General features: G+C 45.6%; 1 protein-coding gene across 1 annotated transcript in view; it reads right to left on the bottom strand.

Moving 5' to 3' along the window:
* The window catches only part of USP10 (ubiquitin specific peptidase 10), a 37,606-nt gene that overhangs the window by 18,552 nt on the left and 2,552 nt on the right, over positions 1 to 16,502 (bottom strand). Inside the window, exons 2-7 of the mRNA XM_060253856.1 lie at positions 13,887 to 14,909; positions 8,078 to 8,169; positions 7,637 to 7,746; positions 5,831 to 5,886; positions 4,995 to 5,098; positions 2,581 to 2,680 (exon numbers count right to left, since the gene is read on the bottom strand). Of these exons, the coding sequence (XP_060109839.1) occupies positions 2,581 to 2,680; positions 4,995 to 5,098; positions 5,831 to 5,886; positions 7,637 to 7,746; positions 8,078 to 8,169; positions 13,887 to 14,909 (1,485 nt within the window). The remainder of the gene's footprint in view (positions 1 to 2,580; positions 2,681 to 4,994; positions 5,099 to 5,830; positions 5,887 to 7,636; positions 7,747 to 8,077; positions 8,170 to 13,886; positions 14,910 to 16,502) is intronic.

Here is a 16,502-nt window from a genome sequence, read left to right as displayed (position 1 = left end):
CCTGCTGGCATGGGCCTTGGGTCAGCCATAGCTCTGGTAGAGGTTGTCCTTGAAAGGGCAGCTGCTGTGAGAGCCCTCTCCAGCCCCACCCACCTCACAGGGTGTCTGTTGTGGGGGAAGAGGGGAAAGGAGATTGTGAGCCGCTCTGAGACTCTTCGGATTTGAGGGCGGGATATAAATCCAATATCATCATCATCTTTTTCTTAACGCAGGGAAAATGGCTCCAGAGCAAACTGATTTGTGCAGTAGCTCACATATTTAATACAAGCAACTCACAAAGTAGAATTTTTGCTCATGAGACTCCACAGCTTAGAAAGAACATTTGCCTCCACCATGGTTAAGATTTGAAGATACTTCTCATTTAACAACAAATCATAGTCGGCCATTATGCATGAACTGGCAGGCTAGACTTTACAGTCAACCTACAGTCAAGGATTCAAATTAGAACTAAATCTGATCTGCAGGACCAAGAAACAAAAATCACAATTTGTTACCTTGGCCACAGCTGCAAACCTTCCAAAAACATTTAAAACCCTATTTTTTTTATTTTTTTAAAAAAACCTTTAAAAATCTACTTCAGATTGCTGAATGTGAAGGGTGGCAGAAGCACAAAGTCTAAGGATCCTTCTGGTTTACTACATATGAACATAGTATCACACCCTGCCTTTAAGCCAAATGATTATCTACAATTTAAGTACTTGAATTTAACTACTACCATGGTTATGAATAATGTCGGTATCAAAGGTGCAGCCAATGAGAAATAAGCAATGTGTGAATATGATATTTCAAGAGGAGAAATTATCTGGAAATCCCCTCTTCAGATTTCCCCTTCCAAGACGCCAAAACCCTCAAGGGCTCAATTTCTCCCCTACCTCCCTGTTAACTGACACTCAGTTGTCTCACTACTCTTATGTCTGGACCGATGTTCCCTCTAAGCTGCAGTTTTCTGAGCAGCTTTGTGAGCTACTGGTATTAAAGCTGTGAGCTGCTGGCATTACAGTTGTGAGCTACTACATAAATTATTGTGCTCTCCGGGATCCCATTTTTCCTGAGCTAAGACAAAAATGTGTGAGTCGGAGGCTAAAAATCTGTGAGCTAGCTCACGCTAACTCAGCTTAGAGGGAACACTGGTCTGGACATAAGTGGCCTCACTAAATGGCTGATGGGAGGTGCCACATTTTCGGTTAGTTTACAACTCTACATTTTTCTGAATACTAGAATCAAATATGTAGGAAACCCCCCAACTTGTCTGGTCTTGCTGTTTTTGTAATTGGCACAAGCCGCACAGTTAAATCATAAGATGCAGCGATGACTGCCGTGATGTACACAGCCAATTTATGGTGACTCTGTGAGGTTTTCAAAGCAAGAACATATGAACACATAAAGCTGCCTTATACTGAATCAGACCCTCAGTCCATCAAAGTCAGTACTGTCTTCTCAGACTGGCCGCAGCTCTCCAGGGTCTCAAGCGGAGGTTTTTCACGCCTATTTGCGTAGACCCTTTTTAGTTGGCTTTGCCACTTCCCACCTCCGCATGGTGACCCCATACTTCCTTCCAAATATCGAACAGGGCTGACCAGTTTGGTGTAGTAGGGGTTAAGTGAACGGACTCTTATCTGGGAGAACCGGGTTTGATTCCCCATTCCTCCACTTTTATTTTTATTTTATTATATTTGTATCCTGCTCTCCCTTGACGGGCTCAGGATGGCTAACATCAATTAAAATAACATAAAATTACATTACAATAAAATCACTGCTGGAATGGCCTTGGGTCAGCCATAGCTCTGGCAGAGGTTGTCCTTGAAAGGGCAGCTGCTGTGAGAGCCCTCGCCAGCCCCACCCACCTCACTGGGTGTCTGTTGTGGGGGAGGAAGGGAAAGGAGATGGTGAGCCGCTCTGAGACTCTTCAGAGTGGAGGGCGGGATATAAATCCAGTATCTTCATCTACCTCACAGGGTGTCTGTTGTGGGGGAGGAAGGGAAAGGAGATTGTGAGCGGCTCTGAGACTCTTCGGAGTGGAGGGCGGGATATAAATCCAGTATCTTCATCTACCTCACAGGGTGTCTGTTGTGGGGGAGGAAGGGAAAGGAGATTGTGAGCGGCTCTGAGACTCTTCAGAGTGGAGGGCGGGATATAAATCCAGTATCTTCATCTACCTCACAGGGTGTCTGTTGTGGGGGAGGAAGGGAAAGGAGATTGTGAGCGGCTCTGAGACTCTTCGGAGTGGAGGGCGGGATATAAATCCAATATCTTCATCTACCTCACAGGGTGTCTGTTGTGGGGGGAGGAAGGGAGAGGAGATTGTGAGCCGCTCTGAGACTCTTCGGAGTGGAGGGCGGGATATAAATCCAGTATCTTCATCTACCTCACAGGGTGTCTGTTGCGGGGGAGGAAGGTAAAGGAGATGGTGAGCTGCTCTGGGACTCTGAGATTCAGAGTGGAGGGCGGGATATAAATCCAATATCATCTTCTTCTTAGCTTTCAACATCTGACAGGATCAGGCTAGCCTGAGCCACCGAGGTCAGTAGCGGCTGGGGCAGACAGACAAAACACTACGCATTTGCTTTTAAAAATCCTTACTTTCGTTTTGTGGAGACAGCAGTTTCTTCAGAATCAACATTTCCTCATGTAGGCCATTTAGAATAAATCCCAGATATTCTTCTGCATCTTCTTGTCTGCCCTGAATAAAAGTTCAGGTGTTTAGAACAGCCGCTCTTTCTCCAGCACTGGAAGGTTTCCAGACTAGCTCACCTTCAGAAACTTAAACCAAGGCCCGTGCACGCACCCCATCTTGAGGTCTTAGAATTAAAAGTTTCCCAGCATTTCTCCCCACTGAACCCTTGAGCTGTTCTTTTTAAAAAGGCAGGCCTGGTAACTTGGTGCAAGACTGAATAAACAGGAAATGGACTCCTTGTGCTGAGAATTTCCTTTTATCTGCTCACATCAGGAGTCCAAAATATTTCCTCCACCACCAACCCACTGGAGGAATTAAAACAGCATTAACATCAATGGTGGGGAAAGCAATACCATTTTTTTCCAACTAGAAGTGTGAAGACATCAAAAGACTTCCTAACTGTTGGTTAGGCTGTCTCTATTCATTCCCGTTTTAGGTAAAATTTAATTAGCCTTTGTTTGTTACATTCTTGAACTCTGTTTTACATTCCTAATTCTAGATTTCGGCATGCTTTCACACACAGTAAGCAGAGCTAAATATGCAAGTATTATTGCTATTCCTCAAGGTGTGTGAAGAAAGAATATTGAAGCTACCTTTCTATGGTCTTTCAAACATAACAGGCTCATGAATGTTTTACTGAGAATGGGATTTAACTATCTTAAACTGAAATATACAGCTGTCTTATACCAAGGCAGACCATTGGTCCATCTAATTCAAGTGTATATCCTGACTGGTAGCTGATCTCTGGGTTTCACACACAGAACTCTTTCCCAACATCTGGCTTCCTGATATCCTTTAGCTGGAGACTAGGGGTGCACACCTGGTATATACCAAGCTGAATAAATACCAGAAAAAAAAATACTTTATTGGTATTTTCCTGTATTCAGCTACTGAAATAACCATGCCCAAAGAAAAGCCAATATTATTCGGCTTTTATTCGGACGTGGACAGAAGACTGAGTTGACTCCGCAGCACGACCATGAGTTAACTCAGCGAGTATTTAAAGCTTAAACCCCTGCTGAGTTGACTCCAGCACGACCCCAACCACCACTGTCAAATCCCCTGTATCCCTTTCTCTATGTGCATCACTTCCTTCCCCTGGGTCAAACCCCGCCAGTTTGGTGTAGTGGTTAAGTGTGCGGACTCTTATCTGGGAGAACCGGGTTTGATTCCCCACTCCTCCACTTGCACCTGCTGGAATGGCCTTGGGTCAGCCATAGCCCTGGCAGAGGTTGTCCTTGAAAGGGCAGCTGCTGTGAGAGCCCTCTCAGCCTCACCCACCTCACAGGGTGTCTGTTGTGGGGGAGGAAGGTAAAGGGGATTGTGAGCCGCTCTGAGACTCTTCGGAGTGGAGGGCGGGATATAAATCCAATATCTTCTTCTTCTTCTTCCTGAGGTGCTGCAGTCCCAACTGAGCATCCAAAAGATGCCCCTGGACACTCTAACATTCAGGGGTTCACTGCCCACCCCCCTTTCCTGCTGGTATCCATAAGGTATAATGGAGCCAAATAAATTTGGGTTTCCTGAATATTTACCTGAATCTCATTAGAAAACCAATACCGGTATTTGAGAATACCACTATTTTCCCAATAGATCCAACTCTGGGGGAAAAAATTTTTTTTGCACACCCCTACTGGCAACCTGCATCGACTGCATATGGGTGGTCCCGCTAAACTTCAGCATCTCACTTCCACTTTTCTTGTAGTAAGCAAGCAACAGCCTGCATTTGAAACTAGCCTCATAGAATCATAGTTGGAAGGGACCTCCAAGGTCATCTAGTCCAACCCCCTGCACAATGCAGGAAACTTACAAATACCTCCCCCTAAATTCACAGGATCTGCCTTGCTGTCAGATGGCCAGCTAGCCTCTGTTTAAAAGCCTCCAAGGAAGGAGAGCCCACCACCTCACGAGGAAGCCTGTTCCACTGAGGAACCGCTCTAACGGTCAGGAAGTTCTTTCTAATGTTGAGCCGGAAACTCTGATTTAATTTCAAATCATTGGTTCTGGTCCTACCTTCTGGGGCCACAGAAAACAATTCCACACCATCCTCTATAGGACAGCCCTTCAAGTACTTGAAGAGGGTGATCCTATCACCTCTCAGCTGCCTCCTCTCATGTGTTTCACTATTCCATCATTTTGAAGCCTACTACAAACTGTCTGCCTTTAGTACTTGTTCCCCAGTATGCTTGACACTGCTGGGGATACTGGTTGCAGCTAACAATAACCAAAAAACCCTCAACAGTGGTAAGATGGTACAGCCGGTTCCTCTTTAATACACAGGGCAAGGAGGGGGAACTTATCTGAACAATGAAAGACTCACCTTTTCTGACAGACTCGACTTGATAACTGTCAGCAACCTATAAATGTATGTAGGTTCGAAGGCAGCTCCAGGCCTGATATCCCTTGCAATTTTATCGCCTAAAGCTGCAAAGCAAAAAAAAAAGAGCAGTTTTATCAAGGGGAATAACTTTAAAGGCCAGATTTCTTGACGACAAGGGCACAGAACGCTCCACTGCTATAAATGTTAAAATTTACTGCCAAGATCAACACAAACTCTGGCTCAAGACACGGTTAGGACCTCCAAGCATCAGCAGCGTTCAGGAGGATTTTGTTCTTCTGCACAAGCCCTATTTTCGGTACTAGACTGCTAATCTCTCAATGTTCGAAAGTCCACAAGTGGGTCACAGAAAATAAGAGAGTGCTGCAAAATGAACTGAGGTTAACGGAGCAGCATTAAAAAGAGAAACACTGACCGGTTTTTCAAAGGAGGGAGGCTTGTGGGTCTGTAGTGACAAGTAAAGGTTGGAAATGATGGCTAAGTACAGCAAAATCTCCTCTTCCCTTGCCAGCAGAGAAAGTTGTCACAACAAATTTCAGGTGGATTTAAAAACTGCTAAAATTGATCTTAAAATGATGAAACCAAGCTAGTTTCCTCTCCTCAAACCAGATCTGATTTCAGGTGAACTCCTAACAAGATGCCACAAAGATGTTTCTCATCCCTTTCATACAAAAAGTGTTTTTTTTTTAATGCATTATATAACACAAGCATCTAGAGCAAGCTAATTTGTACTGCTCCGGCTGTCGTACACAAAGGCTTCATTCAGCTGCCCAATTCCAATATGCAAACAGTTAGTAGAGGATACTTTCTACACCTACCTTGTTTAGCCTTAGGAGGAACCGGCATATTTGTAAACTCATTCATTAAGTGGACACTGAAGTGGAGCAAAAGAAAATGAGCGTCAGCTACAAAGACAGCAACGGGTACTGCGAGAAATTCATCACAGCAGTACCTGACAGCGAACATGAGTGTGTCTGAAATGGGTAAGGTTCGTACAAAACATGGATCTTAACTTGTGTCGTTTTGAGACACAGCAGCTACTTGTCACTTCTCTCCCTTTTTAGTACTACCTCCCTCCTACTTGTCTATATGACTTTACAGGCCATCATCCTCAGATAAAGAGATCAAAAAGCCATATTTGTAGCATTTTCTTTCCTTCAACAGAGGTGGGCATCTTTGGTGTAGTGGTTAAGGGTGCAGACTCTTATCTGGGAGAGCCAGTTTGGTGTAGTGGTTAAGTGTGCGGACGCTTAGCTGGGAGAACCGGGTTTGATTCCCCACTCCTCCACGTGCAGATGCTGGAATGGCCTTGGGTCAGCCATAGCTCTTATAGGAGGTGTCCATGAAAGGGCAGCTGCTGAGCTAGCAATGCTTTGAGAGCCAGTTTGGGTTAGTGGTTAAGTGGGCGGACCCTTAGCTGAGAGAACCAGGTTTGAATCCCCACTCCTTCACTTGCAGCTGCTGGAATGGCCTTGGGTCAGCCATAGCTCTCGCAGGACTTGTCCTTGAAAGGGCAGCTGCTATGAGAGCCCTCTCAGCCCCACCCACCTCACAAGGTGCCTGTTGCGGAGGGACAAGATATAGGAGATTGTAAGCTGCTCTGAGTCTCTGATTCAGAGAGAAGGGTGGGGTATAAATCTGCAGTCTTCTTCTTTGTCAGAGAGAAGACTAGTGGTTTTGGCTTCCATGACTTTGCCTGACGTGCAAATATAAGCTGGGAAACAGGCATACTTTGTGTGGTCTATCAAAGGAGAAGGGGTCACAAAGCGAAACAACCAAGCCCAGAGTAACCTTGCAAGGAAAACCACGTTGACGGCGACTGGCCCCATGTCATCAGTGAAACTTCACAGCAAAACAGGAATCTGAACTGGGGTCTTCTTGTTCCCAGGAGGCAACTCAAGCCACAACGTCTGGTAGTGACCAGAACCTAGGCCTTTTCACTCACGCAGGAGTGGAATTCTAGCAGGAGCTAATCTGCATCTAAGGCCATACACCCATGGTGTAGCCAATCCTCCAGGAGCTTACAAGGTTCTTTTTTGTAAGCTCTTGGAGGAGTGGCTACATCAAGGGTGTGTGGCCTAATATGCAAAGGAGTTCCTGTTAGAATTCCACCCCTGCACTCATGGCTCCAGTTCTGTGAGGGGAGGCCCTCCTTGGAGGTCTTCAAAAGGCACTGCAAGGCCTACCAACCTGTTTGCCGGGGCTTTTGAAGGGATTTAAATGCAGACGTTCTTGAAGGGTGGGGAGGAGACATTTGGGGGTTTATTAATTTATTTTTTGGTTTTAACCAGGGCTCCTTTTTTTTTGCAGCAGGAGCTCCTTTGCATATTAGGCCACACACCCGATGTAGCCAATCCTCCTGGAGCTTACAGCAGGCCCTGTACTAAGAGCCCTGTAAATTCTTGGGAGGATTGGCTACATCAGGGAGCTTGGCCTAACATGCCAAGGAGTTCCTGCTACAAACAAACAAAAAAGTCCTGGTTTTAACTAAAATTGTTAACTATTACTGAAAGTCATCTTGAATCACAACAAGGAAAGGCAAGATATACATTTAAAAAACAAACAAATAAATACTGCCTGCCTTTCGTAAAACGAATAGCATACCTTACTGGCAATTTACTTACAAGCTGTCTATCATCGGTGTTGATGTACACGGCCGCTGGGATTTCGAATACATTGGAATGGACTTCATTAGGTGATACATAGGAGGGCAAGCAACCAAAGCTTGCAATGTCTACAGAACTGCATTAAGGAGCCAGTTAATAAAGATAGCCAGATGCATTTTACAGACACACACACAGAGTACACAAAACTAAGCTTTGGGCAACACAGTTAAAATGCTTTGTATCCATGACCTAGGGAATCCAACTAACAGTCACAATTACATCAACTGGGTCCAATCACAGCCGATACCGTACACTCTCACGTTTGTAAAACAGCTATCTCTATGCTGACAAAATCTAATAAAGGGATCTAATGGTGTTCAATGATGAAAATCAAACAGCAACATGTAATAAACTTAAAGAGAGCAGGGGGATTCCCCCCCCCCCGCAAAGCAAGGATACAGCGTTGATGTAACACCAGTTTCCTTTATTGATCAGCCCTCGTGGTTGCAAGGATACTGGTTTATGTATTAGCTTTACATTTTCCAGCAACTCTGTCAAATGAAGAACACAATACTTATAAACAGGCATTCAGATGCATCAAAGAATTTGGTTCAACTGAGCAGGGACCTTGACGATGGTGAAGTAGCTACAAAAGACTTTAGCATCCTCTTGTGGTAAAGAACTGCATTTCAACACAGTGTTTTCTTGCTGTAACACACTGCATTAAGGCTTCATCGTGTTCGCCAGAATTCTTTCAATTTCCTACCTATTAACAGGTGAGACAAACATTTCAAAATTTGTTTTGGAGGTCTTTCTGAGAGCTGCTCTAAGATGCTTTTGCTGAAGGGTCTTAGGGAACAGGAACTTCTGCATTCTGAAGTCCATGCTTTTGTGTTGTACCTCAATAGATATGTGGAGAGGGGGACCACAAGTAGTAGTACAGTGAAGACTATGATGTGATATGATGCCGTGATGTGATGTTGTGATGCGTGTTTATAACTGCCTACATCAATTGCCCTGATCTGTTATTAGAAACTTAGCAGAGTTGAGCTTAACTCAATAGCAAAGCGTTCCAGGACCAATTAAAAGCCATGCCAAAGTACTGGCAAAGCAACTCAATGGGAGAAAGGGCACGGGTAACCTTTCCTTCCCAAAGTGAATGCCTTAAAATACAGCATTAAAACAGGTTTAAACTTCTGGCACTATTGCCACACTGACTTGCTGAACCGTTCGCACTCTAAGCAGAAGTTATTTCCCTTTTGTAGACAAAATCACCATCAACGAGATAGCGCAAAGCCGAGCTAATTCCTTTGTCTCAAAAATGCTGTAACTCTGCATTTTTATCCTTTGATTATACCAGCTCTTTTGCCTTTGTTCCACCCTTCTGCTCCACACCGAGAGGTCTGTGTTTTCATATTTCCCAGTTAGTGTATTGTCACTAATCGGATAAACCCACATTTGATCAAAACCCAGTATACATATTTACAAATTTTTGTAGGCGTTCAGCAAGTTTAAAAGCACAGTACATATTTACAAACATCCACTGGTCTTATGTTACAAACGCACGTGAGGACACTGTTTTGGATTTTTGTTTGAAGAGTCTGAAGAAATAATTATAGCCTTCGAATTAGCTATGACGGGAATGCTACTTTCAGAACAGCTCAACTGGCATCTAGTAACACATTAGAGAACAACAAGATTTTCAGGGTAGATGGCTTTTGAGAGTCAGAGCTCCCTTTGCCAGCTTTGACTCTCAAAAGCTTATACCCCCAAAATCTTGTTGGTCTCTTAAGGCACTACTGGACTCATAGCTAGCTGTTCTACTGCTGCCCTCTGGAATGACAACTTTTTGGGTGTCGCGGTACCACCCTGAGCAGAGTAACACCTTGCTAAGCCCACTGATTTTACCTTGGAACGGCACTGTCAAGATACGTACGGCAACGTTTGCTGAAGGAAAACATTTATGTGTAGCAGGGGTGGCCAAACTTAACGTAAGAGCCACACAGAACAAACATCAGATGCTTGAGAGCCACAAAACAGGGAGGGAGGGAGGAAGGAAAGCAAATTTAACTTTAAATGCATTCTCCAAGCCAGTGGTTGGCTTCGCTTGAAGAAGTGATTTAAAGAGAAAAATGCCTTCTCCAAGCTGGCCGACTGGGTGACGGGGGCTTTGAGAGCCTCACAATATGCGTGCAAGAGCCACATATGGCTCCCGAGCCACAGTTTGGCCACCCCTGCTATGTAGCAATAAAGGAATATTGAGCTGACACTAATATATATTACAGTGAGACAGGAAAGCAGTTAATGCTGCCGAAGGAAGGTGACACCCCCCCCCACCTTCTGCACTCAGACTACTAATATCCTGCAATTCACACAGAACACCCGTCATCTGCAAAAGTCAACTCTTCATACAACAGGGCCCCCCAACGTGGCGTGGTACCCACCAACACCAGCCTTGGTACCCACCAAGTGTTTTTAGAAAATGGGTGGGGAACCAGGTGGGGTTTTTGATGGGCTGCAGGTTTTTTTTTTTTTAAATGCTGCTTTAGCAGCAGCTGCCACCACACTACAAGATCTTCATCATGTGATTGAAGGCAAGCTTGGAGGCCATTTTGTGTCTGGCTCCACCCCCTGCCGTAACTGCTTTATAGCAACCATTCTCCCGCCACATTGTCCCAAAATTCCAAAATTCCAAAAAAGTTCGGAACCCCTAGCCTACAGCGATGCAGCTCCCTGGTTTACTGTAGCCCTGTTGCAGTTATATATACAGGGAAAAACAGCTGCTCTAGGGTTCTTTTGCACTATGCACGGTGGTTTCCCAGGACTGGCACTGAGGAACAAAGTCACCAGGTAGCTGTCAGTCTCGTTGAATCAGGAGAACCAACTGTAATCCTCCCAAACCACATCTACCCAACCCCACAAGACCTTGGAAACAGACACAACCTGCCTACCTCTTTGGACAATGGCAGACTGCCCCCTCTTGGCTGCCATGACATGCTGTACCTTCTCTCCCTTTCGCAACCCGCTGGAGCACAAAGGCAGCTCAGGTGAGTGTCAGTAGCTACTCTCGGCCACTTGCTCAAGACTGAATGTGCCGCAATGGCGGGCAGCTGCTACCAGAGGCAGTGGTGGTATATGAAGTAGAAGATTGGATTTATACCCTGACCTTCGCTCGAGAGTCTCAGACACAAACTCCTTCCCTTAACCACCCCACAACAGACACCCTGTGAAGTAGGTGGGATTCAGACAGCTTTAAGAGAACATCTATTTTATTATTTATTATTTATTTTTATTTTATTACTTTATATTTATATCCCGCCCTCTCCGCAAGCGGACTCAGGGCGGCTTACAATATCATAAAAACAATCTATATCGAAGCCTATATCGAGCCCGCCTATATCGAAGTTGTACAGCACCATGGAATGTTTTAATTGTAATTGTATTTTATTGGTTTTAAACTGTAAATATAAACGTCTGAACTGACTGTTAGCTGCCCTGAGTCCGCTTGCGAAGAGGGAGGGATGGAAGTTTAAGGTAATAAATAATAATACATAATAAACATCTCTTGACAGAGTTATGACTGACCCAACTGTTGCATGTGGAGGAGAGGGGAATCAAACCTGGTTCTCCCAGATAAGAATCCGCGCACTTCACCACTACACCAAACTGGTCACTGCTGGAATGAGGCACAATTCTTCTGCCACTTCAGACTCCACTGGTGTCTGCAGAGCTAAAAGAAGTGGCAATCTGCTGCTTCCCCATCGGAAGTGAGGGACAATATCCACAGGCAGGGACTTCTGGAGTGATGCCCCATTTTTCTAGGCCAGAGAGTAGACGGAAGGAGTACAGCATGACTCACACATTCCTCTTAAGCCTTGACGGGTGTTAAAGGAACATGAACAGCTACACTCCAAACAGAGGTGGGCTCATTTAATGAGGCAGCCACCGGAGGGTATGGAGTCAGCCCTGTGCCTGCTAGTTACATTATGCAAAATGGAACAACCAATTAAATGTGTCTATAGTAAGGGAATACAGAGCCCCGAGGCGCAGAGTGTTAAAGCTGCAGTACTGCAGTCCTAAGCTCTGCTCACGACCTGAGTTCGATCCCCGGCAGAAGCTGGGTTTTCAGGTAGCCGGTTCGAGGATGACTCAGCTTTCTATCTTTCCGAAGTCGGTAAAATGAATACCCAGCTTGCTGGGGGGAAAGCGTAGATGACTGGGGAAGGCAATGGCAAACCACCTCGTAAAAAGTCTGCCGTGAAAACATTGTGAAAGCAACGTCACCCCAGAGTCGGAAACAACTGGTGCTTGCACAGGGGACCTTTCCTTTCATAGTAAGGGAATACAACCTTCACATAACAGTAGTGTGATACTGTGTGGCCTGTGCTGTGAGCAAGATTCAAGAACCAAACAAGCATAAGAGAAACCACGTTGGATCAGGCCAATGGCCCATCCAGTCCAACACTCTGTGTCATAAGGTGGTCAAAACCCAGGTGCCCTGAGGAGGCGTTCCAGTGGGGCCAGAACTCCAGAAGCCCTCCCACTCTTGCCCCCCCACAAGCACCAAGACGACAGAGGCTCAATGTCCCAGAGTGGAGCAAAACTGGGGGATCCACAAAATTAGAAGGGCTTCTGCAGTTCAGGCCCTGGTGGTGGATCTCCTGATGGCCCCTGGGTTTTGGCCACTGTGTGACACACGTCACAGAGTGTTGGATTGGATGGGCCACTGGCCTGATCCAACATGGCTTCTTTTATGTTCTTATATCTGGGGCAGTGATTCTCTGTCTTCTTGGTGCTTGGGGGGCAACATTGGGAGGGCTTCTGGAGTTTTGGCTTCACTGGAAGACGTCCTGATGGTCCCGGAGTGTTGGACTGAATGGGCCACTGGCCTGATCCAACATGGCTCCTTATGTTCTTATGAACATCTGGCTGCTGACCCACTGGTTGCTACACCAAGAAGTAAAATATTCCCATGCTGCACTCTCTCAGGATTCCCCAGCATGATGTCCACAGAGCTTTTCAGAAAATGAGCAGGGCCACCATAAGGCAGAGATTGCTACTGACTGTCCTCATTCAAATGAAAGTGTTACCGCAACTGCAAGAGCAGTTGTTGCAACTGGAGGTCAATAAGAACTACTAAACATTCGAACTTTCCTTAGTCAATGTGGGGTTTCATTCAAGCCTCAGGCTATTCATTACTTTTAAACCCACAGTTTCTTTGACATCAGTTTGGTGTAGTGGTTAAGTGCACAGACTCTTCTCTGGGAGAACTGAGTTTGATTCCCCACTCCTCCACTTGCAGCTGCTGGAATGGCCTTGGGTCAGCCGTAGCTCTGTAGTTGTCCTTGAAAGGGCAGCTGCTGGGTGAGCCCTCTAAGCCCCACCCACCTCAAAGGGTGTCTGTTGGGGGGGGGGGAGAAGGTAAAGGAGATTGTGAGCTGCTCTGAGACTCTGCTTCAGAAAGAAGGGCAGGGTATAAATCTGCAGTCTTCTTCTCTCCCCTCCAGTTTTCCTTCCCTTCTTTTCATTCCTCTTATGTGATCCTTTTGCAAAGTGAGGAGGAAGGTAATGTGTTTGGGTCTGTCTCCTGCAGATCACCCCTGGTCATCACCCCTTCTCAGAATTCCAGCAGGCCCACAGGCTCAATAAGGTTGGCAACCCCTGGTCTATATCATTGCGGGCATAGGTGGGGAGCTGCATTCATTCTTTCCTTTAACCACAAAATGAGTAGGACCTCTCCCAATGAAGAGAGACTGAACCTCCCTCTCAGTCCTGGGTAGGAGGGGAAATTGAAAGCAATGAAGACCCTCTGACACAGCAAACTCTCAGTGATGAGCTGGCAAGGCTTTCCAAATGGAGACACCTCCCATCTCACCCTCACAGCAAAAGGCTGGCTCTAGAAAAGCAAACAAAGCCGCTCCGGCCTAGACAAACTCAGCCTTTCATTAAAGTGTGTGTGTGTGTGTGTGTGTATGCACACAGCAGAGCGAGCCTCTGTGTGCACAATGAAAAGAACTCCGTATCAGCCCACAGTTGTGTACTAAATGAGCTCAATGCTTACAGAAAGTTCAAAATCATTACTCTGAGTGGAAGAGTTGCTGCTCTACCATTCCGTTGATAACGGCTTTTACTTCTGCACTTAACAGACTTCGCAAATTAAACCTTTAGAACCTTTATGTGCACCATCAAAGCTTTCAAAAAGCCCACTCCTTCAACATTTTCTAGATTATCCTTTCTGCAGATCAAGCCTGCAGCACGTTAATGATACCTGCAATCTTTATGGCTACAGGATCCTCAGAAACCGGAACAGGCCCCTCTTTGACTTCAACCTGTTTCTCAGGAGCCACGGGAGACGTGGCAGGAGGGGTGCATTTAGTTTCCACATAAGCCATAGGCGTGGAAACAGAGGGCTTGGAATTATGAAAGAGACTAGCCCACGATTTCGCAGGCTGATTCACTGCAACTGATCCTGAAACAGGGGAGGCTGCCTCAGTAGTAGATGAAGCGTTCTCGGGCTTAGGTTGGTCCGAGTCAGTGCTTTCCACAGCGTGCAAGTCTACTCCATTGGCAGCTGTGCCCTCACTAGAGGATTCAAGTATTTGTCCATTAGTAACGCCAAGGTTTTCAGTAGTATCGGTACCAGTGTAAGGCAGTACAACAGCTGTCCTTAGTGGGCTATCCCTTCCAGGTTCAGAAGGGGTGCAAGACTGTTCCAAATTAGTAACACTGCATACTTCAGGCTGCCCCGCAGTCCTAGTAGTGTCTAGCGCACTAGAAACTAAATCATCAGACGCGGCTTCGCTAGTGAAGTCCACAGAATTTTCAGGGCTGTCACAAGTCCTTGGGGCGACTGACGGCAGATCATTCGTAAGTTCCACATCCTCTGTGCTTAAGCTGTTGAGTCCTGATGAATTTGCATGCCCGTTTACCAAAGCCTCTGCTGAAACGATGCCATCACTGGCACCTTCCAAATAACTGTAATATCCAGGGGGTCGTTTCTTTTTCTTTTTGCGCTCCCTTTGCCCAAGGCTTCCAGGCAAACCATCGTTCTCAGCATTAGAACCGCTGTCCAAAGAGAGAGCAGGATCGGTGAACTGGCAATCAGCGGAATCGTAGTTGGCTTCGTTGAGTACATCGTTGGGTGTTTTCTGGGCAGGCGCGCAACCAAGAATGAATTCTGGTGCCTGAGGATTCAGGGTACTCGAAATACTGTAGTCGTTGTTATTCTGAACAGTCAAATCTGCTTCGATAACTTCATTAACACCAAATTCGATCCTCTTATAATCTTCCCCTGAAGTGGGGGGGGGGGGGTGAAAGAAAACACAAACCGCTGTTAATACATTGGGAGCAGAGGAAAGAAGAAAGAGAGAGAAGCTAGAGAGACCATATCAGCTGCAATGTAGTTGCACATACATAAGATCTGCTGAAGACTTGCCAGCTCTGACTACAGCTCAGATTTGGTCTTCAGGAGATCACAGCTTAAAAATCTGAAATTACTTTAAAAGATTCTAATAAACTGGCATTGTGTTCCTGAAAAGGGCAGCCTAATTGTTTCTCCAATGCCAACATACTCCTAGGATAAAAGGCAACACAGACTGGCCCAAAAAGATGCCCAATAATCACAGGTTGTTCACAGCTTTTGTGTCATATGCCTGACTCTAAGTGAATGTTATACCCGTCACCTATCCAAAAACATAACAGCAGGCCCATTTATGAAGCTGGGGAAATCCAATGCACCAACACATACAACAGCCTAAAAGCTGGAGACCGACATCCGATCATTTTCCCAACAGGGTTGGACACTTTGATCTCTAAAAAGGTTTCATCAAGCAACCAGTCAAATGTTGGTTAACGATTTTTAAGGCACTGATTGTAAAATCAGCCTGCTTACTGAAGCAGTAAAATCAGCCTGCTTACTGAACCACAAAAGTGAGTTAACTGTTAATTGCAGAAGAACGAAAGCAGCTTCTTTAAAAGTTGCAATGAACTTTGAAACAGATGGGCTCAGATGATGACCTTTGCCACTGATTACTCCTTGGCTCCTGTTTCCAAATGCCTGTGGCTGCAGAACAGGTGGGCTGCATGGGAAGCTCTGCTATATTGACAGGGTTACCCCCTTGCTGGACGTGACGCAGTCCTTCCTTCTGACCTTGTTTAACGTGACAACAGAATTAAATTTTAAATGTAAGCTGCCACCTATAAAACATTCTTGGCTTCATGGACCGTTTGACAGGAGGGCAACTGACAATGATTTGAATCCTGCCTAGAATTTATTTGGGCATGAGGTGATAAACTTTCACCGATCCCCTCCCCAGTTATTCCTGGGGATCACCCAACCCCTCCCTCCCCCGAGCAGAATTCCGGGGGAATTCTTGCACCCATGAATCTCCTAGGAGGATTCAAGCTAATGTTTAATAAATAAATGTGTACAGTTCTGGTCCTCACACCTCAAAAAAGATATTATAGCATTGGAAAAACTGCAGGAAAGGGCAACTGGAATGATTGAAGGGTTGGAACACTTTCCCTATGAGGAAAGGTTGAAACGCTTGCGGCTCTTTAGCTTGGAGAAACGTTGACTACGGGGTGACATGATAAGAGGTTTACAAGATTATGCACAGGATAGAGAAGGCAGAGAAAGAAGTACTTTTCTCCCTTTCTCACAATATGAGAACTCGTGGACATTCAATGAAATTGTTGAGGAGTCAGGTTAAAACGGATAAAAGGAAGTACTTCTTCACCCAAAGAGTGATTAACACATGGAATTCAAGTGTGGTGGTGACGGCTGCCAGGAAAGACGGTATTGGATAAATATATGGAACAGAGGTCCATCAGTGGCCATTAGCCACAGGGTATTGATGGAACTCTCTGTCTGGGGCAGTGATGC

Source organism: Heteronotia binoei, chromosome 14, assembly GCF_032191835.1.
Source record: "Heteronotia binoei isolate CCM8104 ecotype False Entrance Well chromosome 14, APGP_CSIRO_Hbin_v1, whole genome shotgun sequence".
Taxonomy (NCBI): domain Eukaryota; kingdom Metazoa; phylum Chordata; class Lepidosauria; order Squamata; family Gekkonidae; genus Heteronotia; species Heteronotia binoei.
Note: the sequence above shows the minus strand (reverse complement) of the source record. Positions and strands in the feature narration are given on the sequence as shown.